Source organism: Pollicipes pollicipes, unplaced genomic scaffold (assembly GCF_011947565.3).
Source record: "Pollicipes pollicipes isolate AB1234 unplaced genomic scaffold, Ppol_2.1 Scaffold_4219;HRSCAF=4965_pilon_pilon_pilon, whole genome shotgun sequence".
Taxonomy (NCBI): Eukaryota; Metazoa; Arthropoda; class Thecostraca; order Pollicipedomorpha; family Pollicipedidae; genus Pollicipes; species Pollicipes pollicipes.
Window position 1 is genome coordinate 23,913,478 of NW_023596448.1, and position 16,631 is coordinate 23,930,108.

Consider the following 16,631-nt stretch of genomic DNA (forward strand, 5'->3'; position numbering starts at 1 on the left):
AGAGCAGGAAAGAGTGAGTGAGAGAGAGAGAGAGAGAGGAGAGAGAGAGAAGAGAGGAGAGAGAGAGGAGAGAGAGAGAGAGAGAGAGAGAGGAGAGAGAGACAGAGACAGAGACAGAGACAGAGACAGAGACGAGAGAGACAGAGACAGAGACAGAGACAGAGACAGAGACAGAGACCAGAGACAGAGACAGAGACAGAGACAGAGACAGAGACAGAGACAGAGACAGATACAGAGACAGAGACAGAGACAGAGACGAGACAGAGACAGAGACAGAGACAGAGACAGAGACAGAGACAGAGACAGAGACAGAGACAGAGACGAGACAGAGACGAGACGGACAGAGACAGAGACAGAGACAGAGACAGAGACAGAGACAGAGACAGAGACAGGACAGAGACAGAGACAGAGACAGAGACAGAGACAGAGACAGAGACAGAGACAGAGACAGATACAGAGACAGATACAGAACAGAGACCGAGACAAGAGACAGAGACATAGACAGAGACAGAGACAGAGACAGAGACAGAGACAGAGACCGAGACAGAGACAGAGACAGAGACAGAGACAGAGACAGAGACAGAGACAGAGACAGAGACAGAGACAGAGACAGAGACAGAGACAGAGACAGAGACAGAGACAGAGACAGAAAGACAGAGACAGAGACAGAGACGAGACAGAGACAGAGACAGAGACATAGACCGAGACAGAGACAGAGACAAGACAGAGACAGAGACAGAGACATAGACAGAGACAGAGACAGAGACAGAGACAGAGACAGAGACAGAGACAGAGACGAGACAGAGACAGAGACAGAGCAGAGACAGAGACAGAGACAGAGAACGAGACAGAGACAGAGACAGAGACCGAGACAGAGACAGAGACAGACAGCAGACAGAGACAGAGACAGAGACAGAGACAGAGACAGAGACAGAGACAGAGACATAGACAGAGACAGAGACGAGACAGAGACAGAGCAGAGACAGAGACAGAGACAGAGACAGAGCAGAGACAGAGACGAGACAGAGACAGAGACTAGAAGCAGAGACAGAGACAGAGACAGAGACAGAGACAGAGACAGAGACAGAGACAGAGACAGAGACAGAGGACAGAGACAGAGACAGAGACAGAGACAGAGACAGAGACAAGAGTACAGAGACAGAGAGAGAGAGAGAGAGAGAGAAGAGAGAGAGAGAGAGAGAGAGAGGAGAGAGAGAGAGAGAGAGAGAGAGAGAGAGAGAGAGAGAGAGAGAGAGAGAGAGAGAGAGAGAGAGAGAGAGAGAGAAGAGAGAGAGAGACATTGAGATAGAGAAGAGAGAGAGAGAGGAGAGAGAGAGAGAGAGAGAGAGAGAGACATTGAGAGAGAGAGAGAGAGAGAGAGAGAGAGACATTGAGAGAGAGAGAGAGAGAGAGAGAGAGAGAGAGAGAGAGAGAGAGAGAGAGAGAGAGACATTGAGAGAGATTGAGAGAGCCAGAGAGAGCCAGAGAGAGCCAGAGAGAGCCAGAGAGAGAGCCAGAGAGAGAGCCAGAGAGAGAGAGCCAGAGAGAGGCCAGAGAAGAGAGCCCGAGCCAGAGCCAGAGCCAGAGCCAGAGCCAGAGCCCGAGCCCAAGCCAGAGCCCGAGCCAGAGCCAGAGGCCCTAGAGCCACGATGCCAGAGGCCTGCGTGACTGGACTGGGACAAGGACTGGGACAGAGACAGAGACAGAGACCAGAGACAAGAGCCAGAGCCAGAGGCCAGAGCTAAAGCCAGAGGCCAGCGACAGAGACAGAAGACAGAGACAGATAAATCGACCAGAGGGAGCACCGATGTAAGACCTACTTGAGTGGGACAGACATCTCGTCCTCGACCGTGCACGGGTTGTTGACGTGACCGGAGATGTTGAAGAGCTGGTGCCGGTTGTTACGCGGCCGGCCGAAGCCGGCGAACCAGGCGCCGCCGCGCCGGCAGATGGTCTGCGGGTGGGGCGTCAGGCGTACACCAGGTCCAGAGGGGCTGGGGTCCGGACCGTGTCACAGACACGGACCACACAGGTGGTGGGTGCTAACACAGGAGGTCTTAGGGCGCACGGCAACCATCAGCTGTACGCGAGCGACTTGATTTAACTTCGTTACTGCTCTGAGGTGTTCTGTTCCAAGACACCATACAAGGCTCAAATTAGCACCAATATTTCATACCAATCCCTGGAGCACTTCCAGCAACAATTGAAATACCCATGGTTTTGAAACGCTTCAAGTTTACCGCCGCCTTTTGCCAGGGACAAGCAAACGTCCACGCGAAATATGACATTACAATCCTACACGCTGTGGCCTATCCTCGGAACCACATACTTTCACCGCCCCGCCGCTCTTAACACTCACACTACCCGCCATCTAACGGGCGGACTCCGCACTACAAGTACGCACGGGCGCCACGGCGACGGTCTCGACGTTGGCGACGGTGGTGGGGCAGCCGAAGACGCCCACGTCAGCCGGGAACGGCGGCTTCAGGCGCGGCTTGCCCTGCTTGCCCTCCAGCGACTCGATCAGCGCCGTCTCCTCGCCGCAGATGTAGGCCCCGGCGCCGCGGTGCATGTACACGTCGAAGTCGGTAGCCGGAGCCGCAGGCGTTTCTTGCCCAGGAGGCCGGCTTTGTACGCCTGCCCAGCGAGAGGGGAGGTGGACGTCGGCAGGAGCGAGGTAGCCGAGCAAGGGCCCTAAGACATGCACCAGGACAGATTTGAAGGAAAATGAAACGCTTCAGCAGCGTCGCATCCTATCAGACCTTCGGCAAGGGTGCGTAAAATTCTGAAGCCGTTGGGAACGAGGCCGCGACTTCTCCACCCATTACGCCACCCGCTTACTCAGCTCGCCCTCGCAAACTGACCTCGTTGATGGCGACCTGCATGTTGCTGGCCTCGTTGTAGAACTCGCCGCGGATGTAGATGGTAGCGCGCGCGCGCACCCATGGAGCAGCCAGCCACCAGGCAGCCCTCCACCAGCTTGTGCGGGTCGTGGCGCATGATCTCGCGGTCCTTGCACGTGCCCGGCTCGCCCTCGTCGGCGTTGACCACCAGGTTACTTGGGCCTTGCCATCTGGCGGCTTGTTCATGAAGCTCACTTTCACTGGCCCCCGGTGTGGGAAGCCGGCCGCCACCGCGGCCCCGCGCAGGCCCGAGGACTTGATCTCGCCTGCGGAGAACGGTGCATTGGTGTCAGGCCAAGTCTGGCATTGAGTCCAAAGGCTCTAGCACCAGCTGGTTCGCGCTGCACTCCCTTGCTATGTGCTTTAAAGCCCTTCCAATTAGAAGTTGGTAAGTTTGGTTAAGTTTTCTGATGAATTGAAAGTACCGCAGTGCTTTAGCAACTAATTGCAAATAGTCAAGGGGCCAGACGTATACAGCCCCCCACATTCCGAAGAAGTCTGCAGCCTTGGAAAGCTGACATGAACATGACGTGACATGAACATGCTGGTTCCGGGCATCCATCTATGTCCCCGCACCTCCAAACACTTCAAACTACACCTACCCGGATGTGAGTGACACCCAGCCCCTAGTCGGTTGCCCCAGCCCAATCCACGCCCCAGCCACGGTCCTCGCCCCAGTCCCCGGTCCGACTCCCAGACTCTTGGGTCCCCGTCCTGGTCCTGGGTCCGCTCCCCAGCCTCCCGGGTCCGCCCAGACCCCGCCGCCGCTGGCACCACCACTGACCGAGGATCCACTCTGACCCGTGGACCAGGATCTCCTTGGTCTTGTACCAGTCGCCGCGGCTGAGGGCGCCCTTCAGCCGCCAGTCGTGGCGGCCGTACAGGTTGGTGAAGATGCGGTCGTCATCGCTGAGGTTGCCGTAGGCGCGCGGCGTCTCCGTCGTCTGGTGGCGCACCTGCAGGCCCGACAGCTGCTGCGAGAGTGCTGCAACAGAGACTGGGTCAGGGTCTGCAACATCCACTGCAGCAGCGAGGATCGGGGCGCACTGTGCAGACTCCGGATGACGATTGCTGCAGAATGGGACCATGCAGCATACAGTGCTCAATCCCATGAAGACAAGACATTTTCTCTTGCTGTAAGTGGGGCCAAACATCAGCTGCAAGCTGCTGCAACTTCGGCCAGGCATCCACAACTGCAGCAGGAACAGGCTGCTGTAGCATCAGTTGCACAACATGGATTTTTGGTGGCACAGGACCATTTTGGTGACGATTGGTGACACACGAACCAGACCTCAGTTGCTGACAAAAGAACCAGGTAAAACTGCTGAATGACACTGAGGAATTAATTGTCCCCAAAACAAACACAGACATTGTTTCCTTCAATGCGCACAAGGCACTGTGCCTGCTGGATACCTCCACAGCAATGAGCATCAGGATCAGTATGAACCAGCACCTGTCTGCAATATATCTTAAGTTGATTGCCTGAAGCATATCCCAAATTTAAACCTTTCCACAGCTATTGTAAAATGCATAACACTGCAGAAAATATAGGCTTTTAACAATATTGCCACAAAACATGCTCTATTGGTATCAGTTATGATAGCACCAAAACTAATTAGCATTATAAAGTTGCTTACAACAGCACCATAATGTGGCTTAACCAGTACCTCCTGGTATATTGAAGGTCATTAGTTCAACACAACAACTTTTAACTCATAATGCCAAAAAACCAGGTGGAGGCCTTTCCTTCTGATATATATATATATATATATATATATATATATATATATATATATATATATATATATATATATATATATATATATATATACACGTATATATACATACATGTTGAGTAAATACTAGAGCTGGAAAAGCAACAGAAAGACAGGTCTTTCCATGCACTAGGTACACTATCATGTAATCAACAGGAGGATTACACCTGCTTCTTGCCTCCAACTGGCATGACTCCGACTTTTACAGCATGAGAAGTTGAGGTACAGCAATGACAAGCTTGGGGCATCAGCCATCCTTGGCCAGTTATGCACATACATCTTCACTGTGGGTGGGGCTGCCATAACAGCATGTTGCCAGGTGTTGTCATGGCTGTTGTTTGGGCCTAGAAGCACATCAACAGCAGCATTCATTTATTTCACCTTTTTTAGAAGAAAAATCTCTGCCGCGAGCGTTTTATGCGCAGTACGAAACGGGCACAGCCAGCTCACGTTAGCAGAATTGGCCAACTTGGAAATCATACAACCCAAACAACATCTTTAGCACCAAAAATAACGAGCAGGCAATTAGCATTATTTACTTCGTCGTTTTGACCATTGCTACTCACAATGCCCGCCTGAGCGCCTATCATCTTCAAGAAATTACCATCTGACACTATTATAATTTCGGCAACAAGTCAGTAACGTGATTTTTAACTCGCAGACAGCAGACGATTTATAACACGTACTTAAAGAACAACCTAAGGACCAAATCACGGACATACGAGAAACCACGAATAGTATCCCAGTTCTGCACATTCGTGTCTCGAATTATCTGTTGGTGCGCTGAGCCAACAAATTCACACTTATTAGAACCAACACATCGTGACGACAATGTCGCTTAAGCTACAACACTTGGGTTCAATTAATATGGCTATTCCGTTGCCGTGAGATCCTGCCATCATGTCGTGCGGAGGGACTGTCGTAGTACCCTCTTAAAGTAGTGCACCTCTTGTACAATTCCAACGAGCGAGGCCTGAAATCGCTCTGACATCCAGAGACATACTCTGCCGAGATAATATGCCAACAGCAATCCAAAGGAAACGAACAAGCCCCGGGAAAATAAGACTGAAGCAAGGCCAGCGTTTTCGGTACGGTACATATACGTCTATTAGCGTAGTGCACCTCACACACGAGTCCGGATAACGCAATTCACACTTATTAGAACTTAATACATCGTGCTGACAATGTCGGTGAAACTGCAAGACTTCGGTCCGATGAATAAGACTCATGCATTGCCGTGAGATGTTGCCATCATGTGCGGGCGGACTGCAGTAGCACCCTCTTCAAGCAGTGCACCTCTTGTATAATTCCAGTTGGCGAGACCTAAAAGCCGCTCCCACATCCAAAGACATCCTCTACCGAGATAATATGCCAATAGCAATCCTAAGGAAACGGACCTAGCCCCAGAAATCGAAGACTGAAGCAAAGCCAGGTACGGCACATATACGTCTATCAACGTATATATGCCGGGCCGGAACATCCAAACCGTACCAAACTGACATTCAAAGACATGCTCTACCAAGAGAATATGCTAACAACAATGCCAAAGGAATACGCCAAGCCCCGGAAATCGAAGACCGAAGTAAATCCCACGTTTTCAGTACGGTACATATGCTTTAACTGGCGCATTACACCTCATACACGGGCCCGCATGATGCAATTCACACTTGCTAGAAATAAATATGTCGTGCGGACATTGTCGGTTCAATTACAACACTTAGGTTCAATGAATAAGACCCATGCATTGCCGTGAGATGTTGCCATCATGTGCGGACAGACTGCAGTAGCACCCTCTTAAAGTAGTGCACCTCTTGTATAATTCGAATTGACGAGACCTAAAAACCGCTCTGACATCCAAATGCATGCTCTACCGAGGCAATATGCCGACAGCAGCCCCAAGGAAATAGGCCAAGCCCCGCAAACCGAAGACCGAAGCAAAGCCAACGTTTTCGGTACGGCACATGTACGTTTATTGGCGCGGGGCACTTGAAACACCAGTCCTTATAGTTCGATTCACACTTACTAGAAGTAAACACGTCGTAACGACAATGTCGTACTTCGGTTCAATGAACAAGACTCATGCCATGCCGTGAGATATCACCATCATGTTGCACGGACTGACCGTAGAAGCAACCCCTTTAAAGTAGTGTACCTCTTGCATTATTCCAGTTGGAGAGACCTGAAAACGCCTCTGGCATCCAAGAACATTCTCTACCGAGATAGTACTGTCGTGTATAAGGTGCGCTGCGCTTATAAACATGTATGCACCGTACCGAAAACGTTGGCCTCGCTTCGGTCTTCGGTTTCCGGGGCTTGGTCGGCCCCCTTAAAATTGCTGTTGGCACATTATCTCGGTAGAGTATGTCTTTGGATGTCAAAGCGGTTTTTAGGTCTCGCCAATTGGAATTATACAAGAGGTGCGCTACTTTAAGAAGACGCTACTACAGTCTATCCGCACATGATGGTGACATCTCACGATAGTGCATGAGTCCTATTCATTGAACCAAAGTATTGCAGCTCAACCGACATTGTCGGCACAATGTGTTTATTTCTACTTAGTGTGAATCGCATTATAAGGACTCTAGTTTCAGGTGCCCCGCACCAATAAACGTATATGTACCGTACCGAAAGCGTTGCCTTTGCTTCGGTCCTCGGTTTCCGAGGCTTGGCTTCTTTCCTTGGGGTTCGTGTCGGCATATTATCTCGGCAGGGTATGTCTCTGCACATCAGAGCGGCTTTTAGGTTTCGCCAATCGGAAATATACAAGAGGTGCACTACTTTAAGAGGGTGCTACTACAGTCTGTCCGCACATGATGCCAACATCTCACGGCAATGCATGGGTCTTATTCATTAAACCGAAGAGTTGTAACCGAACGGACATTGTCCGCACGACGTATTTATTTCTAGCAAGTGTGAATTGCATTATCCGGACCCGTGTATGAGGTGTACTGCGCCAGTTAAGCATATGTAGCGTACTGAAAACATGAGATTTACTTCGGTCTTCGATTTCCGGGGCTTGGTCCGTTTCCTTAGGATTGATATTTGCATATTATCTTGGTAGAGGATGTCTTTGGATGTCAGAGCGGTTTTAAGGTCTCTCCAATTGGAATTATACAAGAGGTGTACTTCTTGAAGAGGGTGCTAGTGCAGTCCGCCCGCACATGATGGCAACATCTCACGGCAATGCATGGGTCTTATTTATCGGACCGAAGTCTTGCAGTTTCACCGACATTGTCAGCACGATGTGTTAAGTTCTAGTAAGTGTGAATCGCTATATCCGGACTCGTGTGTGAGGTGCACTACGCTAACAGACGTATATGTACCGTACCGAGAACGCTGGCCTTGCTTCAGTCTTAGTTTTCCGGGGCTTGGTCCGTTATCCTAGGATTGCTGTTGGCATATTATCTCGGCAGAGTATGTCTCTGGATGTCAGAGCGATTTCAGGCCTCGCTCGTTGGAATTGTACAAGCGGTGCACTACTTTAAGAGGGTGCTACGACAGTCCCTCCGCACGACATGATGGCAGGATCTCACGGCAATGGAGTATTCATACTAATTGAACCCAAGTGTTGTAGCTTAAGCGACATTGTCGTCACGATGTGTTTGGTTCCAATAAGTGTGAATCGCACTTTCCAGACTCGTGTATGCGGTGCACTACTAGACATTAATGTACCGCACCGAAAACGTTGGCTTGGCTTCGGTGTTGGGTTCCCGTGGCTTGATCGTTTTTTTTAAGGTTGCTGGAAATGCTTCAGTTCAGCCGATATTGTTGGGTCTTTCTCTGTGTTGTCTGTGTGGAAATATCAATTTAAGCTTCACAACTGGAAATAAATTAGGAGTGCAATAATAAAGTAAGAAGTCAAAAGAAGTGCAATGATAGGGTAAGAGTGTAGGCGCCTTTCTGGTCTGCGCGCGATGTGCCGTAAGTTATCAAATATTTGCAAATAATGATCAAAATTATGTTATGTACGAAGGCTCAGCGCACCAATAGATAATTAGAGACACGAATGTGCAAACCTGGGATACTATTCTTGGTTTCTCGTATGTCCGTGATTTGGTGCTTAGGTTGACCTTTTAGTACACATTATAAAGCGTATGCTACCTGTGTGTTAAAAATCGCATTACTGGTTTGTTGCCCGAAATTATAATATTGTCAGATAGCAATTTCTTGAAGATGATAGGCGCTCATGCAAGCACCGTGAGTAGCAATGGTCGAAACGACAGAATGAATAATGTTAATTGCCTGCTCATCATTTTGGTGCTAAAGATGTTGTTTGGGTTGCATGATTTCCAAGTTGGCCAATTCTGCTAACGTGAGCTGGCTGTGCCTGTTTCGTACTGCGCATAAAACGCTCACGGTGGATATTTTTCTTCTTCTAAAAAAGGTGAAGTACTTGAAGAATCCCAAACAAATTACTATTTTTTATAAAAAGTTAATAGGACATTTTGATCAAAATAAACAACAATTTCTCTAAATAAACAATACATCATATTTTTGAACATGAACATGACCTATATACAAAACTGCAAATATTCAACTCTCAAACAGTATCAACATGTGCCAGACTGCAGACCATGGCAGATTTGATGAGAGCTCATTGAGCCAGTGATGGGGCACAATTTGTAAGTTCAGGTAGCTCATCATCATTTTGTGACAGAAATCATCTAACTTAAATATTGAGGGCATCATTATATTTCCTGCACCATATAAGGCACAAATTACAGGAGATTATCAGATCTTGTGATCATTCTTGTTTCAGGGGGACAGCAAGGTTAACAAAATCTGCCCTAAGTGAGCACCTTACTATCCTATTATGGGCAGGAATCCATCTTCCCCTCATCATCTTGTTGGTAAATTTGCCATTATTTGCAGACTGGTGTATGAACATAACCCAAATGTTACATAACAACATATGCTTTAGTAATGGCCTGATATTTATCCAGGGAGACTGGAGCTGTCCACTTGAATTAACAGACACCTACATCCATAAACTCAAAATGCTAACGTTTGTACATTTAGCAACATAAACAGCAGCCAAACCACACAGCTGACATCCAAAACGCATCACAATACTCGTTCCTCCGACCACAGCGTTACAAATCTCCACTACCTACCTGTTACACATCCCTTAGAGACGTTCGCTACCCTCGCAAGGGAATTCATCGTGTGAAGGAGCACCACTCCAAATGGCTTATCGGCTTTACAACTTGGGAAACGTCTCCACTTCAGCCCAGCCTCCACCGAGTTTACAACGCTCCCTCGCGACCCGTGGCAAGTGGGGAATGAAGAATCGACAACGGCCCAGTGGGGAAACTACTTCACTTATGTCATGGCTGCGGCACATTTGTATCCACCTTTGCAGTTGGGCAGAATATTTTCTCGGCAAAATTACATAACATTATTGGTTATGTAATTCATAGTAAATGCCAAAAATACTGCCTGCTGGCTGGTAGATTTGGTCGGTGACCTCCCAGCGTCGCCAAGACCGGGTGAACCATCGCCTCTATAGGTCTTTACATACATCGGCCATTGACAGCCTCCTCCACCAGTCACCTTGAGTATCCACGCCATTCGAAATTCCTTTCATCTGCTGGGCTGGATGCCAGCAGCGCAGGGACAGCGTAGCATGGAGAACGCCAGATCCAACTTTAAAACCATGGAACTGCAGCCTACGACCTCGCGCGTTCGCAGCTGGTTGGCGCGGACGGAGTCGAATTTTCCTGCGAAAGCACGAGGCTACCCTTTGAATAATTTAAACCTAACCGTCACCAAACTTAGGTCACTGATGCGCGGACGACCCCTGTCGTGAAAGCCATTACCCACAAGCATATGTCATAGGCTGGCCACGGAACCCCGCTAACAGTATCCGCTGTGCGAAAAGTTCAGGCCATGCCTCTAAGCACAGCAACGTGGGGATTCGAAGAGCGGGCGGAAACCAGTCGACCGCCCCGGCCCCCAATGGAGCAGACCGCCGCCCGCGCTCACCGACTTCTCATGACATAACACATAACTCTGGGTGAGAGTGTCATTCCTCGCCTTGCGCTGCAACGCACGCGTCGCGCACAGCTAGTTGCTGCATAGCTAGTTGCACTGTCAGTCCGCCGTGCCTCCGCCGGCTCATGCTCTTCGGGATCGTTGTTCACGACAGCTGAGAGAATGAGGTGAAAGCTCATACGGTGACGCATATTTGATGGCAGAACGCCCCATGATTCGCGTTCTATCCCGCTCGTTCGCTCCGTCTCTCTTGTCCCCTGCGACGGTTTCCAGTGGACATTAAAACACCGTGCACAGTCCACCTAGGTGCCTATCTTACAGGAACAAATAGTACAATTAAATGCGAAGCACGATTACAACATACACCACATACCAGTCAGGATGACACGATCGAATGAAGACATCGGGCAGGTGCCGTGTCGCGTCTCTGCGCCAAGGCACGGCTGCAGCGCACCGACGGCGCACCGCCCGCCCACCGACCAATACAATCACATCACAGAGTGAGCCCGCCAATCCGGGGCCGGCGCACCCGATTCGCATCCAAAGCCGAACGAGCAGCGAGCGAACGCGAGCAAAGCCGAGGCGCCGCGGCCGCCGGGCGAAAACCGATCCGCGCAGCGACCCTAAAGGAGGACGCGCAGCAAACGCCGTCGGCGGCGAAAATCATCAAACCGTTCCGAGCGGGCGAGGCGATGATTCGATGCCTTGACTGTCCTACGCAAACCAAGAAACGCACCCACGACGCAACGCGGGGGCAAGCTAAGCGCGACTACAAACGAAAACCGGCAACCAGTCGAGGGACGCGTAAGCGAGTGGCCGGCGCTGGCCACGATATGGAAAGACCCCGCCGACCGGCCGGGACAGGAGTGTCCGCCGGCCCTCCTGACGGCGGGCAGGCCGCAGACCGCGGCCCGCTCTCGCCTCCCACGGCAGTGTCGGCCGGCTCGGCCCGTGGGGTGCCGCCTCCACCACCCGGGAACGTCATCAGACTCCATCTGCGGCTATTGCGGCGCGGCCGACGCGACGGTGGCGTCCCCACGGGAGCCGTCCGTCCGGGAGGCCCCGCCCCGACGGCGCGCGTCCCGGACCAGTCCCGCCACCAGGCGCTGACAGAGCGCGCCAAAACACCGGCCGGGACCGCGCCAAAATGCCGATCCGCTGGCGACACGCGCCACGGCGACGGCGGCGGCCGCCCAGGTGGCGAGGTACGCCAACTTTCCGCCGGCAGGCGGCGCTAGTGTGCCCGCGTCGCTATTTCGGCTTCAGCGTGGCGGAAGTGGGCGTGAGGTTCATGGTCTTGCAGATCCAGCCGGCGATATCCACGTTCTCCTGCTCCGCGCGCAGGATCCAGGGGTGTACCTGGAGGTCAGAGGCGCCGTCAAATTCCGCACACAGTCCCCGGGCACATCGCCGTTCCAGACCTTCACACTTCAAACCTTACACATCAAACGCCCGCCGCGCCTGACGATACATGTACACGTGTGTCTGCATCTTGAGGCCATCGCGGCGCGCACCCCACCGACGCGCCGGCACACAGGGCGAGGCGGGCGATCCACACGCGTCCAACGGATGCAGCTGCGGCTCTCCGCAGCGCTGCCCCAATACGGAGCCGCGCCACGAGACCGGATCGCGCGCCACGTACTATAAGAGACTTGAGGTCAGCCCGCTCCTCAGGGTTCTTCTTCAGGCAGCTGTCGACGAAGTTGACGAAGTCGTCGCTGAAGAGGCCCTGCGGCAGCTTGGGCGGCGGCTCGTTGACGATGTGCTCCAGAAGGTCGAATATCGCCAACTGACGGCCGTTTCCCACGCCGGCTGCGGGTGGGCGGTATAAGGTCAGGTCAGGTCAGGTCAGTTCAGGTTTCGTCAGGACAAATCAGGTTTCGTCAGGACAGATCAGGTTTCATCAGGTCAGGTCAGGTCAGGTTTAATCAGATCAGGTCTCCTAGGATAAGGCCAGGTTTTTGTCAGGCCAGGCCTGGTCAGATCGGGTCAGGTCTTGCCAGGTCAGGTCAGGTCCCATCAGGACAGGTCGGGCCTCGTCAGCTAAGGTCAGGTCAGGTCGGGTTGTGTTCGCAGATGAATGGACCCGGCGCACGCAGACGGGTGTGGCAAAACACTGAAAGGTTAAACAGCCGACAACTTGTGTTTGCGTTAGTCGAGTGGCAGCTTGCAGGTGCTTTAGACTGACGCATGGTTCTTTACAAAACTGCAAAGCGCATCTGCGTGAAAATACGTCATAAAGACAAATGCCAAAACGCAAAAAACGCCAGACAGACAAAGGGCACACCAACGGAAGGTCGATGCATCATCGACGCACGACACTCACCCGAACTGGGCGCTGTCCGAGCGGCATGGACGGAAACAAGACCCAGCTAGCTTCAGTTACAACGCATCTAGTCAGAACAGACAACACCCACCCGAACGACAGACCACTCCGAATTGACATAACTCGTCGGGTCACTCCCGCTTCACGTGCCAGCACCTTTCGCAAGTCAGCATATGTCAGCTTCTCTTGCAATGTGAGAATACCTCGGCCGCGTCTTGAATGCCCGTTAAACTAGACGACATTCAAGAGATAGCACAGGGACGCTCTCCACGTAAATCATTCCAATACAACTGGTGACAAAGCTATCTCACTAATACGATGAGAACCCTCCACTACCACGAGCATCTATGCCACCCATCATTTCCCCCACACCCCGATGAGAGCCCTGCACCACCGCGAGCATCTACACCACCCGTCATTCCCCCCCCCCCCCCCCGGCGGGAACCCTCCGCCACCACGAGTATCTACACCGCCCGTTACTCCCCCCTGACGAGAATCCTCCGCCACCGCGAGCATCTACACCACCCGTCACTCCCCCCTGACGAGAACCCTCCGCCACCGCGAGCATCTACACCACCCGTCACTCCCCCCTGACGAGAACCCTCCGCCACTGCGAGTATCTACATCACCCGTCATTCCCCCCACCCCCTGACAAGAACCCCCCGCCACCGCGAGCATCCACGCCACCCGTCACTCCCCCTGAAGAGAGCCCAGCACCACCGCAAGCATCTACACCACCCGTCATCTCCCACCCCTGACGAGAACCCTCCGTCACCACGAGTATCTACACCACCCGTCACTCCCCCTGACGAGAACCCTCCGCCACCGCGAGCATCTGCATCACCCGTCGCTCCCTCTCCTCGCTGTCCACGCAGGGCCTGCCCCGTCGTGCACCCACCGGACTTGGGCGACTTGGCGAGCGGGGAGGCCACCCGGTTGGGCGCGCGTTCTGTGAACTGCGTGCCGAACTTGTGCGCCAGGGTGGCGTAGTCGGGCGGCGGGATCGGGTACAGCCCCAGCGCCATCTCCACCAGCGACAGCCCCAGCGACCAGATGTCGCTCTGTACCGAGTAGTGGATCCCTGAAGTCGCTCCGGCTGTGGGGCGGAACGCGTGGTGGATTACGCCGTAGTGGAGCGTCGCAGCGTCACTGAGGTGACCAAGATCTCCTTCCACCACTCTGGCTGGTGGGGAAACATGAAAACGCGTGGTAGACGTGGTCATGGGAGGTGGGGGGGGGGGGGGGGGGAGGGGAGAAGGGGAGGAGACAAGCGATGCGGTGTTCAGGATCCTCTGCTTGCGTTCCGACTGGAGATGAGGGAAAACAAGGGTGTGTACATGGATCGCATCGAGTGCAGGGAGAGTAGCAGCGCCGCAATGAGAATCCATACGTTCGCTTCGATTTTGGAGCCAAAATCGGGGGGGGGGGGAGGGAAGTGGGTTATACCTTGGAAAAAGCTGGTGATACATTGGTACAGACATGCGACCACTGTTGTATCGCGGGGAAGCTTTAGGCCTACACAAGCGGTGCGCGAGGCGGAATGTGTAGAGCTCCAACGAGAGTTAGAGCGATTGGCTTCATCCATATCACAACCAAACCTTATCACAAACAGACCACAACAGAAGCCGCCTTTGTGCCACATTGTGCCAAACACAGCAGGTACCTGAACGACCACTGCTGTTAGTCCTGCACGTAGGCAAACAGGTCGCTGCAGAACTCGCCACCGCAGTTATCACTGTATGAGCGCCGCACCACCCACCGACATGTAGCTGCGCGTGCCGACAAAAGAGTTAGCCATGGAGTCGATCAGCTGGCCGGACACGCCGAAGTCGCAGAGTTTGATCTCGCCGTGGCTGTTGATGAGGATGTTGGAGGGCTTGACGTCCCGGTGGATGATCTGTGTAGCTCCGCAGGTACGACAGGCCCTTCAGCACCTGCAGAACACAAGCGCAGGCTGCCCGTGAGGTCGTCCTTGCTCGGGCGGCACATATGCAGCACACAACCACAGGCACAGGGGAGGGGATTTTACCAGCTAAGGCACACACTAGACCATACCCGAAGCTACCGTATCGAAAACTACAACCGCCGTAAGGACATGAGAATTAAGTTCGAAGGCAGAACGGCCCGCCAGGAGGAACACGAGTCACCCTCTTAAGTTCACAGAAGGCCCACGAAGCTTCACGCGCGAAAGGAGCGGCGATTCACACTTCAAATAGCGAAACACGGTCCGGACAGGCACCACAAGCATGAAGTGCGTGGCTATCGAGGCCCCGGCAACCGACCACTGTCGTCGCCGCCGGCGCGCGCGGCCGCGGAGGTAGTTATTATTATTATATATTGTTATTACAAACCTTGGCCAAATCGAGCGAGTGGTTTCTAACGCCGCGTCAGTACACACTACATAGATCAACACAGAACACGCAACACTGCAAATAAGACGCAACGCCAGCGACACACATACGATGTTATAAACATGACCGACTTGTGATACAGGTCGTACCTCGGAGGTGATCTTGGCCAGGATCTTCTCCGGTATCCGATCTATCTGCTTCAGCACTAGGTCCAGCGAGCCGCCGTCCATGTACTCCATCCCTATACTCAGCTCCCCGTCACTGGCGGAGCACGGGGGGGGGGGGCGTCACGGGACGTCACAGGAGCACACGAACCGAGGCACAGAGGGTCGTAAGGCGGAGGAGGAGACGGTCGCTGGCGTAGCACGAAGGGGGGGGGGGGGGAGCGTCACAGGCCGACAGGGCACATGTCGGCGAGGAACGGAGGTCGTCACTGGCAAAGAAGGCAGTCACTGGCAGGACTGTCACGGGAGAAAACAGGCTGTCCCTCACTGGAGAGTTCAGACTGCCTCTCTGCTTGCAAATTTATCGCCGTAACACGAGTCGCGTTCGTTTTTAGGCCACTTAGGCGACTTCTCCCCATGTCTCATTCATATATGGATTGACTGGGATGGAAGTTCACAAGAAAATGATCACGTAAACTAAGGAAACAATTATGACACCAGGAAAACATTAGAAACACGGAAATCGTCATGTCACCTTGAAATCGCTGACTTGAAAGGTAATCGAGGATGGGAAACCAGTGCTACACCAGATGAATAGGGATGATTCGGAAACCCGTTGCCTGCACACTTTACAATTTGCTGGCCAGCCGTAACAAACACTTAACACCACTGACAAGTTCATCCCACACACCTGTAAAACGACCCGAAGAAGCCGACAATCTGTGGAGAGAAGCACTGGTTCAGCACCTCCAACTCCCGCATGATCTGGTTCTTGATGGCTGGCTTCACCTCCAGGTGGATCAGCTGGCGACACAGGCAACCAATCAGGACGCAGCGCGACCAGCGACTACCAATCAGATGGGAATGTGAGGAGCAGCGGCCAATCAGAGGCGTGGTGCAGTCGTGGCCCGTACATGGCTAGCGAACATCGCACCGGACCAAATGGCACGAGGGTGACTCCCATCCAACACGAAACGACAACAGCCTGTGCCGTTTAAAGATACAGGAGGACGGAGCCACTGTCGCGTGCCACCTACAAGTGACCATAACACTGGCAACTTTCTTAAAACCTTCAGGTACCAGTTCATAGTACTGCCAGGTCTATCTCATGTTAAAGA

The 16,631-nt window shown here is 52.7% G+C and overlaps 1 protein-coding gene and 1 pseudogene across 1 annotated transcript; both read right to left on the bottom strand.

Annotated features, from left to right (window-relative positions):
- LOC119095028 (NADH dehydrogenase [ubiquinone] flavoprotein 1, mitochondrial-like) overlaps window positions 1-9,944 on the bottom strand; it is a 17,823-nt pseudogene extending 7,879 nt beyond the window's left edge.
- Window positions 9,945-11,363: 1,419 nt separating this feature from the next.
- Window positions 11,364-16,601, bottom strand: LOC119095029 (dual specificity mitogen-activated protein kinase kinase dSOR1-like). The gene is given in 10 exon segments (XM_037217932.1): window positions 11,364-12,031; window positions 12,315-12,484; window positions 12,999-13,010; window positions 13,897-14,076; window positions 14,079-14,094; window positions 14,758-14,902; window positions 14,904-14,932; window positions 15,499-15,610; window positions 16,205-16,360; window positions 16,594-16,601. Coding segments are annotated over 10 exon segments (936 nt in total). The 3' UTR covers window positions 11,364-11,923.
- Between the last annotated feature and the right edge of the window lie 30 nt (window positions 16,602-16,631).